The following is a 21,072-nucleotide window of genomic DNA, read 5'->3' on the forward strand; positions in this document are numbered from 1 at the left end:
GTGAGTTCGAGCCCCGTGTCGGGCTCTGGGCTGATGGCTCAGAGCCTGGAGCCTGTTTCCGATTCTGTGTCTCCCTCTCTCTCTGCCCCTCCCCCATTCATGCTCTGTCTCTCTGTCGCAAAAATAAATAAACGTTGAAAAAAAAAATTTTTTAATAAAAAAAATAAACATTTAAGTTTTTTTAAAAAGAAAGCAATACAAAAGCATATTTTATTTCTCACCATGAAAAAATAGCTCTCCTCACTGAAAGCCCACTAGAAACAATAACAACTCAGCTTGATAAATACCCTGATGCTCAGATTGTAGCCTCTAAATATCATTTCCTGCCAAAAAGAAGCAGGGCTGGGGTTCCTGGGTGGCTCAGTCGGTTAAGCATCTGACTCTTGATTTCACCTCAGGTCTTGATCTCACGGTTCATGAGATCAAGCCTCACATTGGGCTCTGTGCTGACAGCGAGACACCTGCTTGGGATTCTCTCTCCCTCCCTGACCCCTCCCTCTCTCTCTGCCCCTCCCCCACTCATGCGTGTACGTGCTCTCTCTCTCTCTCTCTCAAAATAAATAAACTTTTTAAAAATAATAAAATTAATAAGATAAAACAAAAAGAAGCAAGTCTCCTTGAAGAATGGACTAAAGTATAGGAATACGTTGGACCAGAAAGAGGAAACAGCCAGTGGCCACAGCAATCATCTCAGAAGGATGCCAGACCAGTTAGAAGGGGCTCCCACTGGCCAAAAAAGGAATAATCTGAAAATCAAGAATAATGACAACAGCAATAAGAATCACAAAACAATGCCTGTGATGAACTGAAATACATGGCCTCCTAGTGGTGGTATTTTTAAAACTGGTCACCTTTATTCCTAGGCATTTTTACGGGGTTTGGTGCAATTGTAAACGGGATCGATTCCTTGATTTCTCTTTCTGCTGTCTCATTAGTGGTGTATAGAAATGCAACTGATTTCTGCACATTAATTTTATGTCCTGCGACTTTGCCAAGTTCATGGATCAGTTCTAGCAGGTTTTGAGAGGAGGCTTTGGGTTTTCCACATAGAATACCATGTCATCTGCAAAGAGTGAAAGTTTGACTTCCTCCTTGCTGATTCGGATGCCTTTTATTTCTTTGTGTTGTCTGATTGCTGAGGCTAGCACATCCAACATTATGTTGGGTAACTGTGGGGAGAGTGGACATCCCTGTCATGTTTCTGACCTTAGGGGAAAAGATCTCAGTTTTTTCCCTATGGAGGATGATATTGGCAATGTGTCTTTCATATATGGCTTTTATGATCATGAGTATGATCCTTCTATCCCTACTTTCTTGGGGGTTTTCATCAAGAAAGGATGCTATATTTTCTCAAATGCTTTCTCTGCATCTATTGAGAGGATCATGTGGTTCTTCTCATTTCTTTTATTAATGTGATGTATCACGTTGATTGATTTGTGGATATTGAACCATCCCTGTAGCCCAGGAATATATCCCACTTGATCGTGGTGAATAATTCTTTTAAATATTTTTGGATCCAGTTTGCTAGTATCTTGTTGAGAACTTTTGCATCCATGTTCATCAAGGAAATTGGTCTATAGTTCTCTTTTTTGGTGGGGTCTGTCTGGTTTTAGAATCAAGGTAATGCTGGCCTCATAGAATGAGTTTGGAAGTTTTCCTTCCATTTCTATTTTTTGGAACAGATTCAAAAGAATAGGTGTTAACTGTTCTTTAAATGTGTGGTAGAGGGGCGCCTGGGTGGCGCAGTCGGTTAAGCGTCCGACTTCAGCCAGGTCACGATCTCGCGGTCCGTGAGTTCGAGCCCCGCGTCAGGCTCTGGGCTGATGGCTCGGAGCCTGGAGCCTGTTTCCGATTCTGTCTCCCCCTCTCTCTCTGCCCCTCCCCGTTCATGCTCTGTCTCTCTCTGTCCCAAAAATAAATAAACGTTGAAAAAAAAATTTTTTTAAAAAATGTGAGGTAGAGCAGCACTATTGAAAATAGCCAAATTATGGAAAGAGCCCAAATGTCCATGAACCAATGAATGGGTAAAGAAGGTGTGATATATATATATATATATATATATATATATATATATATATATACACGAACACACATACATACATATACACACACACAATGGAATACTACTCAGCAGTCAAAGAGAATGAAAGCTCACCATTTGCAACAATGGGAATGGAACTAGAGTTATTATGCTAAGTGAAACAAGTCAGAGAAAAACAAATATATGATTTCACTCATATGTGGAATTTAAGATACAAAACAAATGAACATAAGGAAGGAAAGGAAAAATAACATAAAAACAGAGAGGGAGACAAACCATAAGAGACTCTTAAAGACAGAGAATAAATTGAGGGTTGCTGGTGGGGTGTTGGGAGGGTGGATGGGCTAAAGGAGTGATGGACGTTAAGGAGGACACTTGTTGCGATGAGCACTGGGTGTTATATGTAAGTGATGAATCACTTAATTCTATTCCTGAAATCATTATTACACCACATACTAACTAACTTGGATTTAAATTTTTTAAAAAAGGGCACCTTTAGAGGTTTTCAAAGGCCACACCCTCTATTCTAAAAACTGGCAAATAACAGGAGAGAATGGAGCTTTCCTAAAAGGAAAAGCAAGGGTGGGAATCACTCTGCTAGAGAGCAGGGCTGTCCACAGGTCATCAGCGGGAACAACAGCTCCAAGTGGTGGGTGAAGATGGGGTCGGGCTTCACACTGGGCTCAGTCTGGAGCTTCCATTTCTCTTGCTACTTCTAGTTCTTAGAGGGCCAATATAGCTTGTCTGATCCCTGGCCTATGGTCACTGATGTGGGAGATGAAAGAGCCACCATAAAGACAGGAATGGCTTCAGTTAGCTATCACCACAACAGGGCTGTGTAACAAACAACTATGAAACCTCATGGGCGTACCACAAGCAGCATCTATTTTTGCTCACGGGTCTATAGGTCAGCACGGCAGTTCTCCTGATCTGATCCTGGCTTGGCAGAATTCCCAAGTGCGTTTGCATTCAGCTGAGGGTCAGCTACATGGCCCTGCTGACCTTGGCAGCACTCTCTCACACGCATGGGGCCTCGGTGTGGACAACTGGGCAGACTGGCTTTGCAGCCCAGGTGTCATCCTCCAGCAGGCCAGCCTGGACATGTTCTGTGGCAAATGTAAATTTCCAGGACAGAACAGAAGGAGCCAAGGCCTCCTGAGGCCTCAGGTCAGAACCGGCACATGGCCGTGTCTGCCTCTTTCCATTGGCAAAGGATGCCTCAAGGCAGCCCAGATTCAAGGTTCTGGGAGAACGGACTCCAGTTCTAGCTGCAAGAGGTGTGGATACATGAAGCAGTAGAGAACTGGGGCCATTTTTTCAGTCAACTTGTCACACTTCTGTCCCTGGTTTAAGTGAGAGCTGGCCCAGGCTATGCCCTTCAACCATCTCCCGTGCCATCTTGATGCCATAGGTCCCGTGTGGTCCTCCTGACTTTGCAGAGGCCTCTAGGGTGATAGTGACATGAACCTGAATCTGGAAACCGATGCACAAATTCTCCGTGCCTGTGCTACTTGAAGACCACCCTGTCCACACACACACGCACACGCAAACACGCTCACACAACCTCACACACATCCTTATACACTCATAACATGTTCACACACCCATACATTCCCACACTCACATGTACCCACGTTCAAATGCACAGTCACTTATGCCGATTCACTTACACACATCACGTGCTCACACTCACATACACTCATGCATACTATACATGCTCACACGTACACATTCACACACACAGGTTGCAAACATACTCACACACCCATCCCCATGCCCCCACCAGCTCACATACTCTCCCCTCCACTCACACACACTGCCCCCTACCGCCGGAAAGCTGTGCACCTGGCCTCTCTGATCTAACGTGGGGCAAGTTCAGGGGAAGGAAGTCCGGCAGCCTCCTGGTGACTCTCAGAGCATCCCTCCTTGCTGCAGGAGGGTGAAGGCCAGTGTGGATCCCGCTCATGGCTCTGGTGCTAACAGTGGGACCCCAGCAGGCCACTTGCTTCTCTGGGCCTCGGTTTCCCCTTCTGTACACGGAAGGAAGGAACTAAGCGCTCTCCTGGGCGATTCCCCAGCTTCCTCAGCCCCTGCCAGGTGGGTGGAGGGCTCAGAGCCAGGAGGGGCTTGAGAACCTCCCAGAGGCAGCAACTCCCCCAGCAGAGAGGGTTTCCAAGCCCCACACGAATAGGAAGCCTTTCACAGGAATATGTGTGAACTCAGAAGAGGCGAGCAGAGGCAGCAGGGAGCGAGCGGCGCGGGCAGAGCGGAGGAGGCAGCTCGGTGAGTACCCGAGGCACAGCGGCCAGCTGCCTGGTCCTGGGGGGAGGGGGGGTATACTGGGAAGTGGGGCAGGGGCATCGGATCCCACAGGGATTGAGGAAGAGACCACTGGGCCAAGAATGCTGTGACCGGGGTTCTTACCCCACCTGGCAGTAAGAGGGGGCAGGACAGCTCCCTCCCGGGCCCCATCTGAACTACTGGCCTCCCGCTGACCGGCACCTGCCGGCTCAGGACCCCCAGTGGCGGGCGAAGGAGGGACATCTGTCTGCTCTCCTCAAAGCCAGTCTGAGATGACTCAGGTATCCCCTAGAGACCCTAGGACCTTAATCATCCTTCTGGGGATATGGAGTCTTCCTCTCCACCCCAGTGGGGCAGAAAGATGATTCCGACCCAGACATAGGCACCCTGCCCTTTTGCTTCTCCAAGGGAAAGAGAAGGACGTGCAGGGAAACTGAGCTGGAAAGGGGCTTAGGGCAAATATTGTCCGGACCCCCATTCATAGATGGGGGAAGGGAGGCCTACCCAAGGGAAGGGGCTGTCCCCGCCCACAGGTCCTCAGGGAGTGTGCGCAGCAGAGCAGAGCGGGACCCTGCTGAGGGGCCAAGGGGTGGGCATGGGCCGTTCTGGAGGGTGGAGGGTGTGGGGAGCGGCGAGGCCCGCCCTCCTCCATCACGTGTTATGCATCTGCTGGCGTCCTTTGCAGGCCAGTGGGGCAGATCCCGGAGGGCTGGGATTGGAGGTGCCTGGTCGGGGGTCCCCCCTTCCCCTCACCCCCACCCCCCAGCCCCACCTCCACCCCGGCAGCCCGATGCCACAGGGTCAGACTTAGAAGGCGCACATTCCTGCCTGGTCAACAGTGGCAGGGTCTGGAAGCAGGGATCTAGACAGGGGAAGCGGACGGGACATCCTCGGAAGCCTAGAGCACCTCCGTTGCCACCAACATCGTAGCCACGCATTTGACGGATGGGGAATCTGAGACCCGGGGAGGTTAAGCAACTTGCCCCAGGTCATGCAGCTGACTGAGCTGTAGAGTGGTCGGGTGGATTCTTCCCGGGTTAACCCTGGGCCCTATGACCTTCACCACTAGGCAGAGAGGCCTCCTCCTAGTTGTGCAGCGCCCCCCCCCACCAGATGTGCTCCTGCACATTTTTACCCAAGTCTTCTTCCTCTCGAGCCTCTCTCCTCCAGCTGGTAACACCGCCCCATGCTGTTCCAACTGTGAATGAGCAAAGCTGCTTCAGGCTCCTCGTGAATAAAGGTGATGCCCTGAGATGCTCATGAGACAAGTCTTGGCTGCAGGGGGGCGGGGAGGGTCAGTCTATGACTCTGATTGCAGCCAAAGGCAGTGAGGTCCATGCGTTAGTGCGGTCGGAGACTAAGGACATTGGATCAATGCAGGGAAGCCGGTGCAGTCAGTGCCTTCGGGCTCGCTGACGCCATCTGGGGCAACCTCTTGCCCCAATGGTATGACCCCTAGATCGAGGTGGAGGCCGCAGGGAGTTGGGGAAGGGCAGAGGGTAGAGTCAGAGGGCCTAGGTCTGTGCCCCCACTCGGTTCCCCTTCCAGACCAGGTGACCCTGGGCAAGCCACCTGCTCATCTTCAAAGAGACAGGTATGAGCCCCGCCTCCTGGGTGGAATGTGCTGGGCCGCTGGGCCCCTGCCTGTCCCGGAGGATCCTGGAGAACAGTCCCCAGCCAGGGCACCGTTCACCTCACCCCAAGCTCCAGAGCTGCAGAATCCGAGTGCTGGCAGGGGATTTAGGGACCCACCATCCCCCGGCCCCATTTTACAGATGGGGAAGCTGAGACTCATGAAGAAAAAGTGACTTGCCCCCGATCAGACACCTCACTTGATGTCTCTGAGCTCAGTTTCCTTACCAGCAAGATGGGAAGGAGGATAGTATCTAACTCAATAGGTCGTTAACAACAGGAGAAGCTAGACGGGCCCTGTGCTGGGCGCCAGGTGGGGCACCCTGTCTTATAAAAACAGTGACTGTGTCGGGCAGAATCAGGGCAGCCCCGTGGCTTTTCTGGATGCTCTCAGAAGAGACAATCAGCCCCAATTTGCCCACCTGGGAGCGCCGGTCTTGTGTCATGTCATGGCTAGATTTAGGGCGCGTGGTCCTCAGCCCGGCACACCGCATGTAACAAGGGGACTTGGTGCATCTTGCTTTTCCACCGGCTTCCCCTCCTTCCCCCTCCCCCCAGCTGGGGAACGGCAGGGTCTGGGTAATGGGAAGGAGAGGTGGGGGCAGGGAGACGGGTACCTGACCGCTGCTCTAGTCAGCTGGCTTCACCCTCCCTGAGACCGATTCTCTGCAGAGGGGTCTTATGGGATCTATGGAGACACCCCCGTCTCCTGGGAACCCCCCCCCCAGCTCCTCCCTCCGGTCCAAATTGCAGGGGATGCCTATCAGTTTCTCCAAGCCTCCCTAAAGCCGGCAGTCATTCTTGTCTCCAGGTGAACACACAGTGCCCAGATCACTCTAAATGTTCCCTCCCAAATCCTCTCTCAGTCTCCACTCCCCACCTTGCAGATGCAGGTATGACATCATCTAGCAGGTCCTCGGCCCCCTGCTTTTCAAGTCCCCCACCCCGGGCCATCCGTGGCAGAGCTCACCCCTAGCATGGTCTCAGCGGAGACCTCTGTTTTAACATCTCTGAAAAATATGCCCAAGGGCGAGGTCCACAGCCTGTCCCTCTCGACCACATCGCTATTTCTGACCCTCCGTGTACCGGTCTGCAAAATGGACTAACACCTACCTCGCAGGGCTATTGTAAAGGTCCATGGCTCCCGTACAGATGACAGTTCTTTACAAACTGTAAAGGGCAGTGCCTACGAGGGGCCAGCACTACCCCTGCTCATTCAGCCACTCGTAACTTGCCTATTGGTGATGTCTAGGTGTCTTCTGCATCTGTCACAGGCAGTCATGTCCCCTGGTGGGCACCCTGTAAACTCCTGGAGGCAGGGGACCATGACTCTCCCTCTTTTCCACCTGCCTGACCTTGGCACACATGCACAGTGTTTAGGCGAGCTGGCTGATTGGTTGGAAAAGAAAGAAGAATTCTCTTTCTGGGTGTCACAGAGCTGGCAGCACGGCCCAGGTGCAGCAGAGGGGTGGCCCCCAGCCTGAGGGTGCCGAGGTGCTGGTCGAGGCTGCAAGGGTGGGTAGAGAGGAGAGATTGCGAGTCTCAGGAGCTATGTGACACATCCCGAGGGTGCCGAGGTGCTGGCCGAGGCTGCAGGGGTGGGTAGAGAGGGGAGCTATGTGATGCGTCCATGCTTGGGCAGCCCCACCCCGCCCGCCTTAGCACCCGAGACCCTATTTCTGTAGGTGTTTTCTCTTCTCCGGAGGAGGGCGAGGTCTCACCTCCCGCCCCGGAGACATGTTGTTAATTCCGACTCGCTCCCTTCCGGGGGCTCCTCAGCGCCCAGGAGGAGCCCCAGGGAAGGCTCCTACACGAGCCACAACCTGCCCTGGGTGTCCGGGCAGTGTTCACCGTCCCCGTCCCCAGTGAAGCGACAGTTCCACAGACAAAGCGGTGAGGTTTGTTCCATTGAAACCTTGTGTCCTTCTACCCTAAAATCCTGTCCTTCTCTGCTCTCGGGTGTTCCCGATCCTTTCTAGATGCTGGCAAGAACACGGGTGGTTGCCAGTGAACTGCCTAGGGGAGGCAGAAGGTTGGAGGCTCACTCGGTCAGTTGTTTTGAACGTGCTTGCTGCTCTGCAGACTCTAAGCATTTTAGAAGCGTCACTCCAGGGAGTGGGGCTCCAGGGCTGGCCCCCTCCCTTTGACAAAGGCAGGGGCCAAACCCAGGAGTGAGCGAGTTCCTCAAAGTCAGAGCTCCTCCTCCAGGGAGGCAGGAGTCCAGGGCCCAGACCAGTTCTTCCACTGAGGTGCTGTGTGACCTTGGGAGACACCCTCACCCTCTCTGAACCTCTGTTTCCTCATCTCTAAAACAGCTAATAGCCCAGGACTATCTCTCCCTTAGAGGAAGAAGAGGGTTCACTGTTCCATGTTCACACACCACACGGCAAGGACCTGTGGGGCTGGCGGTCCCCCTCGCCCCAGATTCCCATCCTTCCGGGATCAGATCCCTTCAACCTCCCTCCACCAACCTCTCCCGGCACTGGCCCTGCTCCCCACTGCGAGGTGCTGTGAGGGCAGGACGTCAGTCTTGACTCACCTCTGTATTCTCAGCCCCTATATTTGGTGCTCATGATAAATGCTCATTAACCATCTGTGGAACTGAATGGCAAACTTCTCTTGCTTCTCCTCTTAGACGCTAGGCTCCTTGGAGGACGTGGGCTCTGCGTCTGACCCCCAGTTACGTTCATTTCTCGAGAGTGTAACAGTCAGGAGAAGCTAGGTGATGCTGCTGTAACAAACAGCTCCATAAAGGTTTATCTCTGCCTCGTGTTCCTGTCCCCTGAGAGCTCTTCTCTCCATCGTCCTCACTCAGGGACCCAGGCAGACAGAGCAGCCTCTGTCTGGGATATCGTTAGTCACGTGACAAAGAGAAAAAGAGCCCTGTGGTATCTTTCTCTGATACCTAAATGCCTCCACCCAGAAGCTGTGTGTGTGTGTGTATGTCCTTCCAACCACATTTATTTAGCAAAAACAAGTCATGTGGCCACACCAAATATATGGTGCCCAGATTGGAAAAGCTAGAACAACGAGCCAACGGTAACCATGGCTGCCACTAGGGCAGCAACAGGGGGACACGGGCAGGCTTTGGAGACGGGCTAACTTGGACTTGAACACTGGCTTTGCCATTTAGCAACCTTGTCACCTGGGGCAATCCTTCTGCTCAGAGCCCCTGTTGTCTCATCTGTAGAATAAGCCTCCAACAATTACCAAAGCATCCTTCTGAGGGTAAGAAATACCACTTATGAAGTGCCTACAAAAGAGTAAGCCCTCAAAAAAAAAAAAAAATCTAAGGGCACCTGAGTGGTTCAGTTGCTTAAGCATCCGACTTGTGATTTCTGCTCAGATTATGATCTCACAGTTCGTGAGATCGAGTCCCACACTGGGCTCTGTGCTGACAGCATGGAGCCCGCTTGGGATTCTCTCTCTCCCTCTCTCTCTTTCTGCCCCTCCCTGCTCAGGCTCTCTCTCTCTCTCTCTCAAATAAACATAACTTTATTAAGAAATATATCTATTATAAGCCCTTGTTAACCTCGTAGCCAGCAGCGTGAAGCAGGATAGAGCTCCATCACTGTGAATTGGTTTAGAAAGTTCCAGAGACATTCACGATGAGATGGGATCGTACCAACATTGCTTTGAAACGGGAACCCGGAAGGGGCCCCTGACACCCCCACAGCACTTTGCCAATTTCCAAGACTCTCTTATCCATCCATGAAACTCACCATGAAACTCTGAGGCAGGTGCACACCCATCATTATGCCTGTTTCGTAGGCTCGTAGACTGGCTGGGAGCAGTTCAACATCCTGCCCCAACGCACAGCAAATAATCAATATCAACAATAGTTGAAACAGTAGCCAAAATTTACTGAGCATTTCTTATGCCCGGCACCATGCCAGGCAGTGTTCTGAGAAAGGGTTGGCAACCTGGAGCCCACAGATGAGATCCGGCCCCGTTTGTCTTGGTAAATGCAGTCCGGGCATGTGTGGCCTGTGTCCGCTTAGAGCTACTGTGGAAGCCTCGAGATTGCAACAGAGGCCCTGGGGCCCCACGGAGCCCAAAATATTTACGGTCTGACTCCTTACAGACATTTGCCAGCCCCGTTCTAAGCAGTTTTCGTATCTAGTAATGATCATTTCAGTGTGAGTTTCTAGGAACGAGAGCCCCAGGAGAGTGGGCGCTTTATGGGGAAGTCACAGCATAACCGGTGTGCAGCTCGGTCCTTGCCACCGCACATTGTCACTCCTCCCAGGGTGCGGGGAGCCATGTTCAGAAGCCCTTTTGAAACGACAGATGACTTCCGTCACCCCCTAAACACCGGCAGACGTTTGCCCTGTGTTCCCGCATCTGAGTCCTTGGCGGGGTGCCTCCAGCCGTGGAAAACTTCGCGTAACAGCCTGCGGGTGCCCGTCACTCTGTTTTCTGTGCAGCAGGCCCTACACCGTCCACCGATGTAGGTCGGACGCATCGCAAATAAGTGGCTCAGAGGCTCTCCAGGAGACACACACGTGTTTCGAGCACGGTCACCCCAGGACAGGGAGGCTTGAGCCCTCGTCAGCTGAGCCTTTGCAGAACCACAGAGAATTTGCTGCTTGGTCTATGTGCTGGCTCTCCCCCAGAGAAATGGGTGTGATAGCACTCAGAGCACAGGAAAATAAGGCACTAAAAGTAACTTTTCAGGGCGTCTGGGTGGCTCAGTCAATTAAGCATCCAACTCTTGATATCGGCTCAGGTCATGATCTCACAGTTCGTGGGATCGAGCCCTGCATCGGGCTCTGTGCTGACAGCATGCATCCTGCTTGGGATTCTCTCTCTCTCCCTCTCTCTCTGCCCCTCCCCTGCTCGCTCTCTCTCTCTCTCTCAAAAATAAATGAATAAACATTTTTAAAACATTTTTTAAGAGGTAAAAAAAATTAACTGTTCATCGTGACCTGTTTACATCTATTTTTTTAATGTTTTTTTTTTTGAGGGGTTGGAGGGGCAAGAAACAGAGAGAGAGGGAGACAGAGGATCCCAAGCAGGCTCTGAGCTGTCAACACAGAGCCTGACATGGGGCTCGAACCCCTGAACTGTGAGATCATGACCTGACCCAAGGTCAGATGCTTAACTAATGAAGCCACCCAGGTGCCCCCATACCTAATATTAAAAAAAAAAAAAATTTTATGCAAACAGCATTATAACACATCAGTCTAAAACACGGCTTTAATCAAGTTGGTGTGCATTATCTCATCTAATTCATGCCAAACCCTATGAGATTGATCATAGTGGTATTATCCCCACTTTATAGATAAGGAAACGAGGCAAGGGGAGGTGGCCGTCTTGTCCCATGTCTCAAGTAACAAGGGCAGCCAGGATTCAAACGCTGACTTCTGTCTCCTCAGCCTGCACTGAACCAACCGATGCCAATGAGAAGGCTGACTTTTTAATGTCTCCGTGTGATCTGGCAGATTCGTTGGTCGCTCTTCTGTGCCCGAGTAAGATCTCCTTCTGACAGCTGGGTGCTTCTCCCCAAAGTGTTCACTCGGGTCAACCACACACAGCGCTTCCATAAGGCATGCGTTTCTCAGCTACATTAATAGCAGTTGTTTGGGTGGCCAGAGAGAAAGCGTCCATGGCCAGAAATGACCCAGGGGCATTACTTACACAAGCTCATGAGCCCGGGCTGAGGGACGGGAAATGGCAGGTGGGTAGATCAGCTCTGCCTCATACTAGCTGTGTGTCCTTGGGCAAGTCACTTGCCCTCTCTGGAGAAGAGGGGCGGTTTAAGTACATGGTCCTCCTAAAGGTCCTTTCCCTGCAATACAGCACAGAGACTGAGAGCGGGGACTCTGGGGTCAGAGACGGGAATTCAAGTCTTGGCCCTGCCTCTCCTAGAGGCCTTGATCTAGGACATCCCTTCACGTCTTGGGGGGGCGAAGCTTCGCCAAGGACAGTCGGTGACTCGGGTGCCATCGTCAGGGACCGCAGTGAGCAGGCACGTTGTTTATACACGAAAAGGCTCTCTGCAAACGTGTAACCAGCAGCATCGTCATTCTCTCCCGAGCCCTCGTCGCCCAGGCCGTCCAGCACCATGTCCGCAGCTCCCGCCGGCAACGGCGTGTTCGTCGTCATCCCGCCCAGCGACGCCGGCGGCCTCCGCCCGCCTCCAGCCATCCTGCCCAGCCCCTTGGGCCAGCCTCCCGGGGTGATGCAGTTTGAGGAGCCGCCGCTGGGGGCACAGACCCCAAGGGCCACCCAGCCGCCCGACCTGCGGCCCACGGAGACGGAGACGTTCCTGACGGGAGAGCCCAAAGCTTTAGGGGTAAGGAGACACCCCCCGCCCCCCACCCCCCTCCCAGGCCACCTGAGGCCTGTGCGCACAGGTGCCGGGAGGGAGCGTCCCAGCACCGGAGCGCTCACGGACACCTCGGAAAGGGGCAGGCGGTCCAGCTATACTTAGTGAGGACTTGAAGATTCCCCTGTGCACCAGACAGACAGACCCATCCCCCCTGGAGCGCACAGAGACCGCACCAGCCAAGAAATGGAGAACGTGACTCCAAATAGGGTCATTCGGTCAAAAATGACGGATGTGGGAGGGACGACGCTAGTGATGGGGGACAGCCAGGTCTCCGTGGGGAGATGGCAGGGAGGCTACAACCTGGAGGCCGAAGCCACGGGAACACGGGGAGCAAGGGGAAGGGCTCATCAGGTGGAGGGGGCAGCAGGTGCAAAGGCCCTGAGGTGGGAACGCGTGCGGCTTGTTGAAGATGAAATAGAAGGTTAACATGCTGGAATGAGAAGAGGGAGAGGAAGAAGGGAGAGGAGATGGAAGCTGGAGAGGTGGGCAGGGGGCAGCTCCTGCGGGTCCATGAGAGATGTCCCATGAGGTCTTTGCCAACCTCAGATGGCCTTGAGTTGTTGGTCTCCGGGTGGGAAGAAAATATCAAATAGGTAGATAGACGGACAGGCAGAGAGGCAGACATATTCATCCTCATACATACATATATAGTGTCTTCAGTTTGTCCCTTGGCCTCAGTTTCCCCAAATGGAAGATGTAAGCATAGCTGAGGCAATGGCGGTGGTGATGACGGCAGCGATGATAGCTGTCGTCTCCCGGGCACGCACTGAGCATGGAATTTGCAGGCCCTGGCTCCTTAGATTCCCATCACCACCTTGTGAGACGGTGAGCATGGCTCCCGTCAGACAGATTAGGAAACAGAGCCTTATCAAGGCTAAGTCACTGGCCCGAGGCCACCCAGCTGCTAAGTGGCATCTTGTACCCCAGGATGGCCTGACCGTACAGTTCTGTTTTCAACCCCACCGCTCTGTAGCACACAGGAGCTCTGGCTTGAACAAGCTGGAATTCGAGATTCTATGCTAAAGGCTACACCACATCCACTGGTGTGCAAAGGGACCAGACACCGTGCACGGAGATGGGGTCATCAGCCCCTGGAATCCCGAAGCCTCAGAGAGACCTGGGAAGCCATGACCTCCAAAGGAATCCAACAAGACAAATCCACATTGCCAGAGAACCCAGAGAGTGGAAACTACGCATGGGTGTTTGGGAGTGTCGCCAGTAGACGAACACCAGCTTTCGAGGTGGCTGGCCAGCCACTTCTGCGCTGGGAGACCCCAGGCAAGTCGCTGGACATCTCTGAGCCTCAGTGTCCTCATCTCCAAATTAGGATAATAACACCGACCTCACCGTGTTGGGATTCGAGGAGGCCACGTCTATAAAACGCGCAGCACATTGGTTAGTGAGGACGGGCACGGGGCCGGAGGTAGCTGGTGTTCCGTGAGCAGTAATGGCAGGGGTGGGAGTGTCCAGGAGCAGGAGAAGAGCCCGCAGAGGACAGCCGGGCTGGCGGCGGGGACCCCGTGCCACATAAGGAAACTGCAAAGACGAAAGATGTGCAGCTGAAGAGAGAACAGGAGAGAATATCGGGGGGGGGGGCCTATAAATATCCAAATCCTTGGCACGCGGAAAGACATGCCTATTCCACGTGATCCCAAGAAAACGTTCCCCAGTCATCTGCTCCAAGTCAGAACTGCCCGTAAACGGACCACAGTGGTTTGCGTGGTGGTGGGCACCTCCCCACTGAGGGTTGGGGGGTGCTATTAACAAGTCAGGAGCTGGAAAGGGCTCCTGAGTTAGGCAGAGGTTGAATTGGGGGGGGGGGGGTGGCCTTCAACGTCCCTGCTCCGTTCTAGAACTCAATCGTTACCGAAAACGTATGGGGGGAAAAAAAACGTGGCGGAACTTACCAGAAGCCCACATGTCCCCTTCCTTGGGAAAACCGTCCTACTTCTGGGAATGGATCAGCTTCGAAAAACCCAAATCCGAGTCCAGATGTCAGCTCCCAGCACACAGCTGGAATGGATCGGTGACAGGCACTGAAATGAGAGAGATGCTCAAGGAGATATTATTCTCTGCAGGCTGCAGGGCGACGAGGAGGGAAAGGGTGAGGCATCTGGTGCAGGGAATGTTGTGCCATTGAAACGAGAGCTCAGAAAACCGGGTAGCAACCCAGCGGTTGCTGGGCAATCGGGTTGCTGTCCGGATGCCGGACATCCACGGGTCAGAGCACAAAGCAGAGGCAGATCCGTAGAAACCCGGCAACAGGCGAGGGGTGGGGGGGCCCTCAGATGTGGGAGCTGGCTTTCCTCCTTAAGACAGTCCTTGATGGTTGTTATAGGGATGTCTCCTCAAAAGAGCAGAATCGGAGTTTAGTTCCAAGCATCACAGTGGGGGGGGGGGGGGGGGGGAGCGCAGGTTCTCCCCGCGGCCGGCAGGGGGCGGTGTGGAGCGCGCCCGGCTGAGCCGCGCCTGCTCCCGCAGACCGTCCAGATCCTCATCGGCCTCATCCACCTGGGCTTCGGCAGCGTGCTGCTCATGGTCCGCCGCGGCCACGTGGGGATGCTCTTCATCGAAGGCGGCGTCCCCTTCTGGGGAGGAGCCTGCGTGAGTGCCGGGGGCCATCTGGGGCTCGCCTTTCACCTCCGCACCCGCCCCCTCCCACATTCCCTGGGGCACAGCTGCCCTGGGAGGAAGGGGCCTGAATCTACATCCAGCTCCTAACTGCAAACCCTACTCCAGGCGCCACTCCTGTCTAGGAAAAGCTCCCAGCCAAGAGCCAAGAGGATGGGCCGCAGGGCTAAAGGGCACTAACCACCTGGGTATTACCTGAATGCCAAGCCTCACCCCCAGAAACCCTTCTACTCCCCCTCATGGGTCCCAGCCCTGCAAGAGCTCCGTCCCCTGGGAGTCTGATCAGCTCCGAACCCCCCCCCCCCCACACACACACACACCCCAGCCCATTCCTGTGCTCACATCCCACCCCGCCCGCCTGGCCGTCCACTCCTGCAGCAGAATCGGGGAGCACGTGGCCAGTGGGCAATCTCGAACGTCAAGAGAGCACTTCGGGGTTTATATAGCCCCATCCGAGACCGGAGTCTCCCAGCTGCCCCGGGGAGGGGGTGTGGGCGTGCAGACTTGGGAATGAGGCCAGTGGGGTCTGAATCCCAGCACCACCGTGGGCCACCATGGAGTCACTCAGCCTCCAGGCCTGGCGTCCTCGTCTGAAAAGCATAGTCCTGGCCCTGCCTGTCCTCTAGTTTGAGGAAATCAAAAACTAATGCGAGTAGGAGCTAATTACCAGCAAATGGTGACCATCACTTTGCAACAATTCCCCCTTTAGAGAGAGCCAGATTTGCATGAGATGTGAGTGATGTCCCTCGAAAACATGCACCTTGCCAGCTACCGCCCTAGTTCCCGGGACAGGCCCCTAGTAACCAGGGGACACCCTTACAGAGAGATCCCAAGGTTGCTGGCCAGGAGGCAGGGAAGGTGACAGCCAAGGGGCCGCTGTCCTCGCCCTGGTGCCCACGGCCTCGACAGAGCCCAGGCATGGTGTGACCTGCCCCGTGTCCTGGCCGAAGCCTCACCGGGGTCCCCTCGTCTCCACACAGTTCGTCATCTCAGGGTCCCTCTCCGTGGCAGCCGAGAAGAGCCACACCAGCTGCCTCGTAAGTCTGAATGGGGGACCCGGGGCCACGGCTGAGTCCTCTCCACTCTGCCCCTCCCGTCCATTCACTCACTCAACAAACATTCCCTGGGGGCCTGCTGAGTGCCCGGTGCCCGAGGACAGCCAGACAGCACAGACACAGGACAGGAGGAACCAAGCAGGATACGCTTTCGACCTACAATACAGGGCAGCAAGTGAGGGTCCACAGACGGAGTGCTCATGGCCCTTCAGAGAAAAGGTCTCTTGGAAGAGGAGGAGGCTAAGGGAGGCCTTGGTGGGCTGGGAGGACTTAGAAATCCCGTGGCGGGAAAAGCATGAGAAGACAAGGAGAAGGCCTGGGCAGGGTTGCTATGGAAACCATGTGTGGCTCCACGAGACCAGGGCAGAGGTCTGGGGAGACAAGTGGAAAGAAATCAGACGGAGAGACACGTGGAAAGAAATCAGACGGAGAGACGCGCTTGGTCGTCATGGGTAGTGGCTGGGACCCCTCTGCGGGCAATGGGAGGCGATGTGGGCTTTGCAGGGGAGCGCATCCAGCCAGCAGGCTCCAGGCTCAGCACAGCAGGGAAGGCCAAGGCCCTGCCCTCCTGGGGCTTACACTCCAGTGTCTGGTAACAGTTACAGACAGTCTGGTAACAGTTACAGATCTGTAAGTAGTTACAGATGGTGAAAAGTGCCACAAAGAAGCGGGGCAGGGGAGCAGGGGGAGAAGGGGGAGGAATAACGGGTGTCATTCCGCTCAGCCCGGACAGTCTAGGGTCCTGGGGCAGGTGCCACCGAGCTCGCTGTTCAGAGGGAGACAGCCACAGAAGAGCCCGGGGACCAGTATCCCATGGGGAAGAAGCTGGCCGTGGGGACAGAAGCCAGGGCAGATTATAAGAGATGAAGGAGCCAGAGAGGGAGGACACAACAGAGAGGGCGAGGGGAGGGAGACGAATCAGGGCCTAAAGGAGACTGTGGGATTTATTTTAAGGGCCTTTATTTAAGGGAGGCCACTGCGAGCAGAAGCAGGGACCCATTGTCCTATTTGGACTCTCGGGAGCCGTCCGGTGCTGGGCCAGGTGGAGAATGGGTCACAGCCGGGCAGGACTGGACTCGGGGACCCTCAGGCTGTCAAGTCCAGGAGCTCAGGGACCTGACTTGTCTCCGCGCTCACAGCGCCTCTGACAGCATCTGGCTGCAGCGCATGCTCAACAGCACTTGGTTGGATTAGTTGACCAATGAGTTGATTTCCCGTGAGGCCACTCAGGGCCCCATGACCTCCTCGGTGGCATCAAAAAAGAAAAGAGAAGCAGAAGAAGAGTCAGGGATCTTTGAACCTGAGGGGGTCCCACCGTCCCAGTCCCCCGATGTAAGGCCAGGGCAATGCAGCCAGAAGGTTCCAGCTGCTGGGTCAAAAGAGCATCAGGTTTCGGCTGCCGAGGGAGGGTGAGCCCTGAGCGACCGTCTGGACCACCCAGACATCCCCTTGACCCGAAGCCTGGTAGGTTGGCCTACCCTCACCTCAGCACCTGCCCCTAGACTCTCCCCTGCCCCCTGCCCCCTGGAGTCTGCAGCGTGGAATCTCATGGAAGCGACCCCATCACCCTCCGAGCTGGGCCTCGGTGTCCACAGCAGAGGGCCTCCCTGACTCTTGCTCCTGGGGCAGCTGCACCCGCAGGGCACAGGCCTGGGGGTGGCGGGCACCCCGAGGGTAGGCAGGGACCCTGCTGCAGACCCCACCCACGGTGAAGGCGGCAGGGCGACCCTGAGGCGTGGGAGGAGCACCGGAGAAGGGAGAGGGGTCAGAAACGCATGCGTCGCAGGGTGGCCACTGAGCCCTGGCCCAGGGAGGCGGGGGCGGGAGGGCTGTTGCCCCTTCCTCTGTCCCTTCTCCTCCTGGCCTCTTCCCTCTGCTCCTCTCCCTCCTGCAGGTGAGAAGCAGCCTGGGGACAAACATTCTCAGCGCCGTGGCGGCCTTTGCGGGGACAGCCATTCTGCTCATGGATTTCGGTGTCACTAACTGGGTGTGTTGTCAGACGCCCCCCCCCCCCAGAGTGGAGAGCATGGGACAGCCACATCCAGGAGGTGGGGGAGGCGAGAGTGAACGGCACCCGGAGCCCCAGGGCCCTGGGCCTGGGCGGAGTTTGTCAGTCCCCACAGACCCCATGGGGGCATAGACCCCGGGACCCCATTCCCAAGAACAGGCCTGGGGACACGGAGGGGCAGCCCCGCGGAGGGAAGGGGAGGGCACAGGACGCACGGCAGGAGGCCTGGCTCCAGCTCCAGCTCCAGCTCTGCCAGCCTGGCTGTGGGACCTCGGGCAAGTTACCGTCCCCCTGGGGCCCCTTCCTCCCATAGAGCCCTGGGCTTGCCTTGACTGTGGGTGTGGTCCCCAGGACGTGGGCAGGGGCTATCTGGCCGTGCTTACCATCTTCACCATCCTGGAGTTCTTCATTGCGGTCATTGCCACCCACTTCGGGTGTCAAGCCACCCGCTCTCAAGCCAACACGGTGAGTACCCCACCCCCATCCGCCCACCCCACCCGGGGCCTCTGAGGAGGGCTCTTGGCTGGGAAGGCTCTGCTTCCAGCCTCTTCCTTCTTCCTTCGGGAAAGCAATTGGGAGCGGCAACGAGTCCCTTTTCCTCCCCTCTGCGCCTCCCCGCCACCCCACTCTTGCACATCTGGGGACCCAGCGAAGTCTTTGGGGAGGATGGAACTATTCTCCTCGCGACCGCAAGGGGGCGCCAGGACCAAGGGACCAGCGGCTCTGGGAGCCTGGTTGCAGAGCCCGGGGAGGTCCTGGAGGGCAGTACTGTGCACAGAGGCAGTTCGCAAGCCGTGAGGCACAGACAGGGGCATCACAGAGGGCAGCGCACTTCGGGGGGAGATTAGCTTAGCTTCCCCAAATCTGGAGGACAGTGAAGACAGGAAGGGGGGCGGGTAGGGCGTTGGTGGAGTAAAGGCGGCCTCAGGCGGGAAAGGCAGGCCGTAGGGTCCGGGGTGCTGCTTGGGAGGTGGCTTTGTGCAAACTAGGTGAGGCCACTGAAGGGCCTTGCGCGGAGGAGTGCGCGCTCACAGGGAGGGAAACTAATCCGGAGGGTCGGCCTTGAACCTTGAACACCCAAGGGAGGGAGCCGGGGCAGGGGCCGCCCAGGGAGAAAGAACGCCCGAACTTTAGCTCCTAGAGAAAGGCGACTCTTGTCTCTTTTGTTCACTGCTGCACTCCCAACGCCTAATCGGCCCCCGTAAATATTTTTGAAATATTAGTGGAGCCGGTGAGTCAGCCTATTCTTCCCTTACGGAATTCATTACTAGGGCGCTGTTCTCAGAATGACCACAGGGGGGCACTGTTGCAACACCGCCCGGAGGCACCAGAGCCCTCCAGGACTGTCGGGGGTTCTTTCTTCGCAGCCTGTGATTTTCCTGCCCAACGCCTTCAGCGCTGACTTCAACATCCCCAGCCCCGCAGCCTCTCCGCCCCCCGCCTACGACAATGTGGCATATGTGCCCAAGGAGTCATCCGAGTAGAGGTCACTCCGCCGGTTGGAGTCCAGCCCGTGGGACCAGCCTTTCCCCCACCCCCACCGCGTTAATCTGGGGGCAGCCCATTCCCCCACCCCCATCCTCACACATCTCGGCACCCAGGTGAAGTGTTCCCCGGGGACGTCTGTCCCACACATCTCCCTCAGTGGCTTCTTTCCTAAAAGAGCTAGTTGATGTCAAGGGTGGGTGTCCCTCACTCAGCTCCCTGGGCCCTGTCACCCTTCTGGAACTGTCCCCATGTGCTGCTCTGCATTTCTCTCGGTTTCCTCGGGGGAATCCCTGGCCTCACTGGCAGACAGGTTCAAGGCTGCCCTCGGGTCTTGGGAAGACCGTTAAGCTCAGGAGCCCAGAATCCTCCAGAAAAGAGTCCAAGTGCTGAGGCCACACAGCTGGCCGTGGCCTGACCTCAGGGCTCCAGGCCCCAGGCCCAGCTCTCTGCTTTGCAATCATGGCAATGTCATGAGCCTCAGTTTTCCCACCTGGAAATTAACGCATTAGCTACATGGCATTCAAGTCCCTTCCCAGGGCTCCCCGAAGTCCTGGTCTAAGTCAGGCGATGTCCCCCCAGGCCCCTGGAGAAGCTCATTTTCCTTATGTATTAAATGGAGTCAGGTTTGGGGAGTGTGCAGGGGAGGGCTGAGGCCAGCCCACTGCACCCCAGTCAGCATCCACAGGTGCACAGCCATGGCAGCCCCTCCCCCCCCCCCCCCCCCCCCCCCCGGGGACCAGAGCTTCCCCTGAAGGTCACTGTGAGCTGAGCTGGGGTCTGAGGCAAAGGACACACCCCTACCAGATGTCAGAGGTCCTGGTGGGTGGCTCGTCTCATCCATACCACAGAGGGAAATAAACAGTGTGGCTAACACTTTGAACTGGTCTCACTGCAATGACTTTTTCTTTTTAACCACAGCGGCTTCGAAGGCTTGTCCCATATTTATCAGAAGATCTGGGTCCCCTTGTCACAGAAAGGGGGCATCTGTGGGAGCTGGGGTCTGGGTGGTACGATCCCGGCACTTGGTCTGGCCCCACCTGAGCCCAGACGAGCAGGCATCCATATCCCCGTTCTACAACTGAGCTAGAAGAGATCGAATCAAGTGCCCAAGGCCACTGGGCTAGCGAGAGGCAATGCTGGGATTTGAACCTAGCTCCCGCTAACGTCGGAGTCCGTGTGTCACCACACGGCTCTCCAGGTCCAAAACCAAGTGCTTTCCACCAACCCCTGCCCCTCCTGCCTCCTGCTTTTTCATCCCAAAGACGGGTTGGCTGCGTTTCTCAGCACCCACACTTCTTCATCTAACAAGCTCCTGCTCCTGCCTCAAAACCCTATTTGACTGTTGCCCCTTCCGTGAGGTCTTCCCAAAGGCAGGCAGTTGGCTGGTGCCGTTCAGCCCTTTCAGGAAGCCCTGGCCCCCAGGTCCTGCGAGTGCAGAGTTGGGGTGGGGTTACAACCAGCTCTGGCTTTCAAAATCCCTAGACCAGATCGGAGGACTCACAGCGGGGAGTTTTGTGCGGTTTAATTTTTCCAGTGTGAAAATTGCAGCGTGTCCCTTCTCTCCCAGCTTGAAAGCCACCCA

General features: G+C 55.4%; 1 protein-coding gene across 1 annotated transcript; it reads left to right on the forward strand.

Annotated features, from left to right (window-relative positions):
- Positions 1 to 11,930: 11,930 nt before the first annotated feature.
- Positions 11,931 to 20,370, forward strand: MS4A15 (membrane spanning 4-domains A15). The gene is made up of 6 exons (XM_003993487.5): positions 11,931 to 12,272; positions 14,790 to 14,912; positions 15,920 to 15,976; positions 17,889 to 17,981; positions 18,354 to 18,467; positions 19,370 to 20,370. The coding sequence occupies exons 1-6, from the start codon at positions 12,042 to 12,044 to the stop codon at positions 19,484 to 19,486; spliced, it is 735 nt and encodes a 244-aa protein (XP_003993536.2). The 5' UTR covers positions 11,931 to 12,041; the 3' UTR covers positions 19,487 to 20,370.
- The last annotated feature ends 702 nt before the right edge of the window (positions 20,371 to 21,072 follow it).

The sequence above is a fragment of the Felis catus genome, chromosome D1 (assembly GCF_018350175.1).
Source record: "Felis catus isolate Fca126 chromosome D1, F.catus_Fca126_mat1.0, whole genome shotgun sequence".
Lineage (NCBI taxonomy): Eukaryota > Metazoa > Chordata > Mammalia > Carnivora > Felidae > Felis > Felis catus.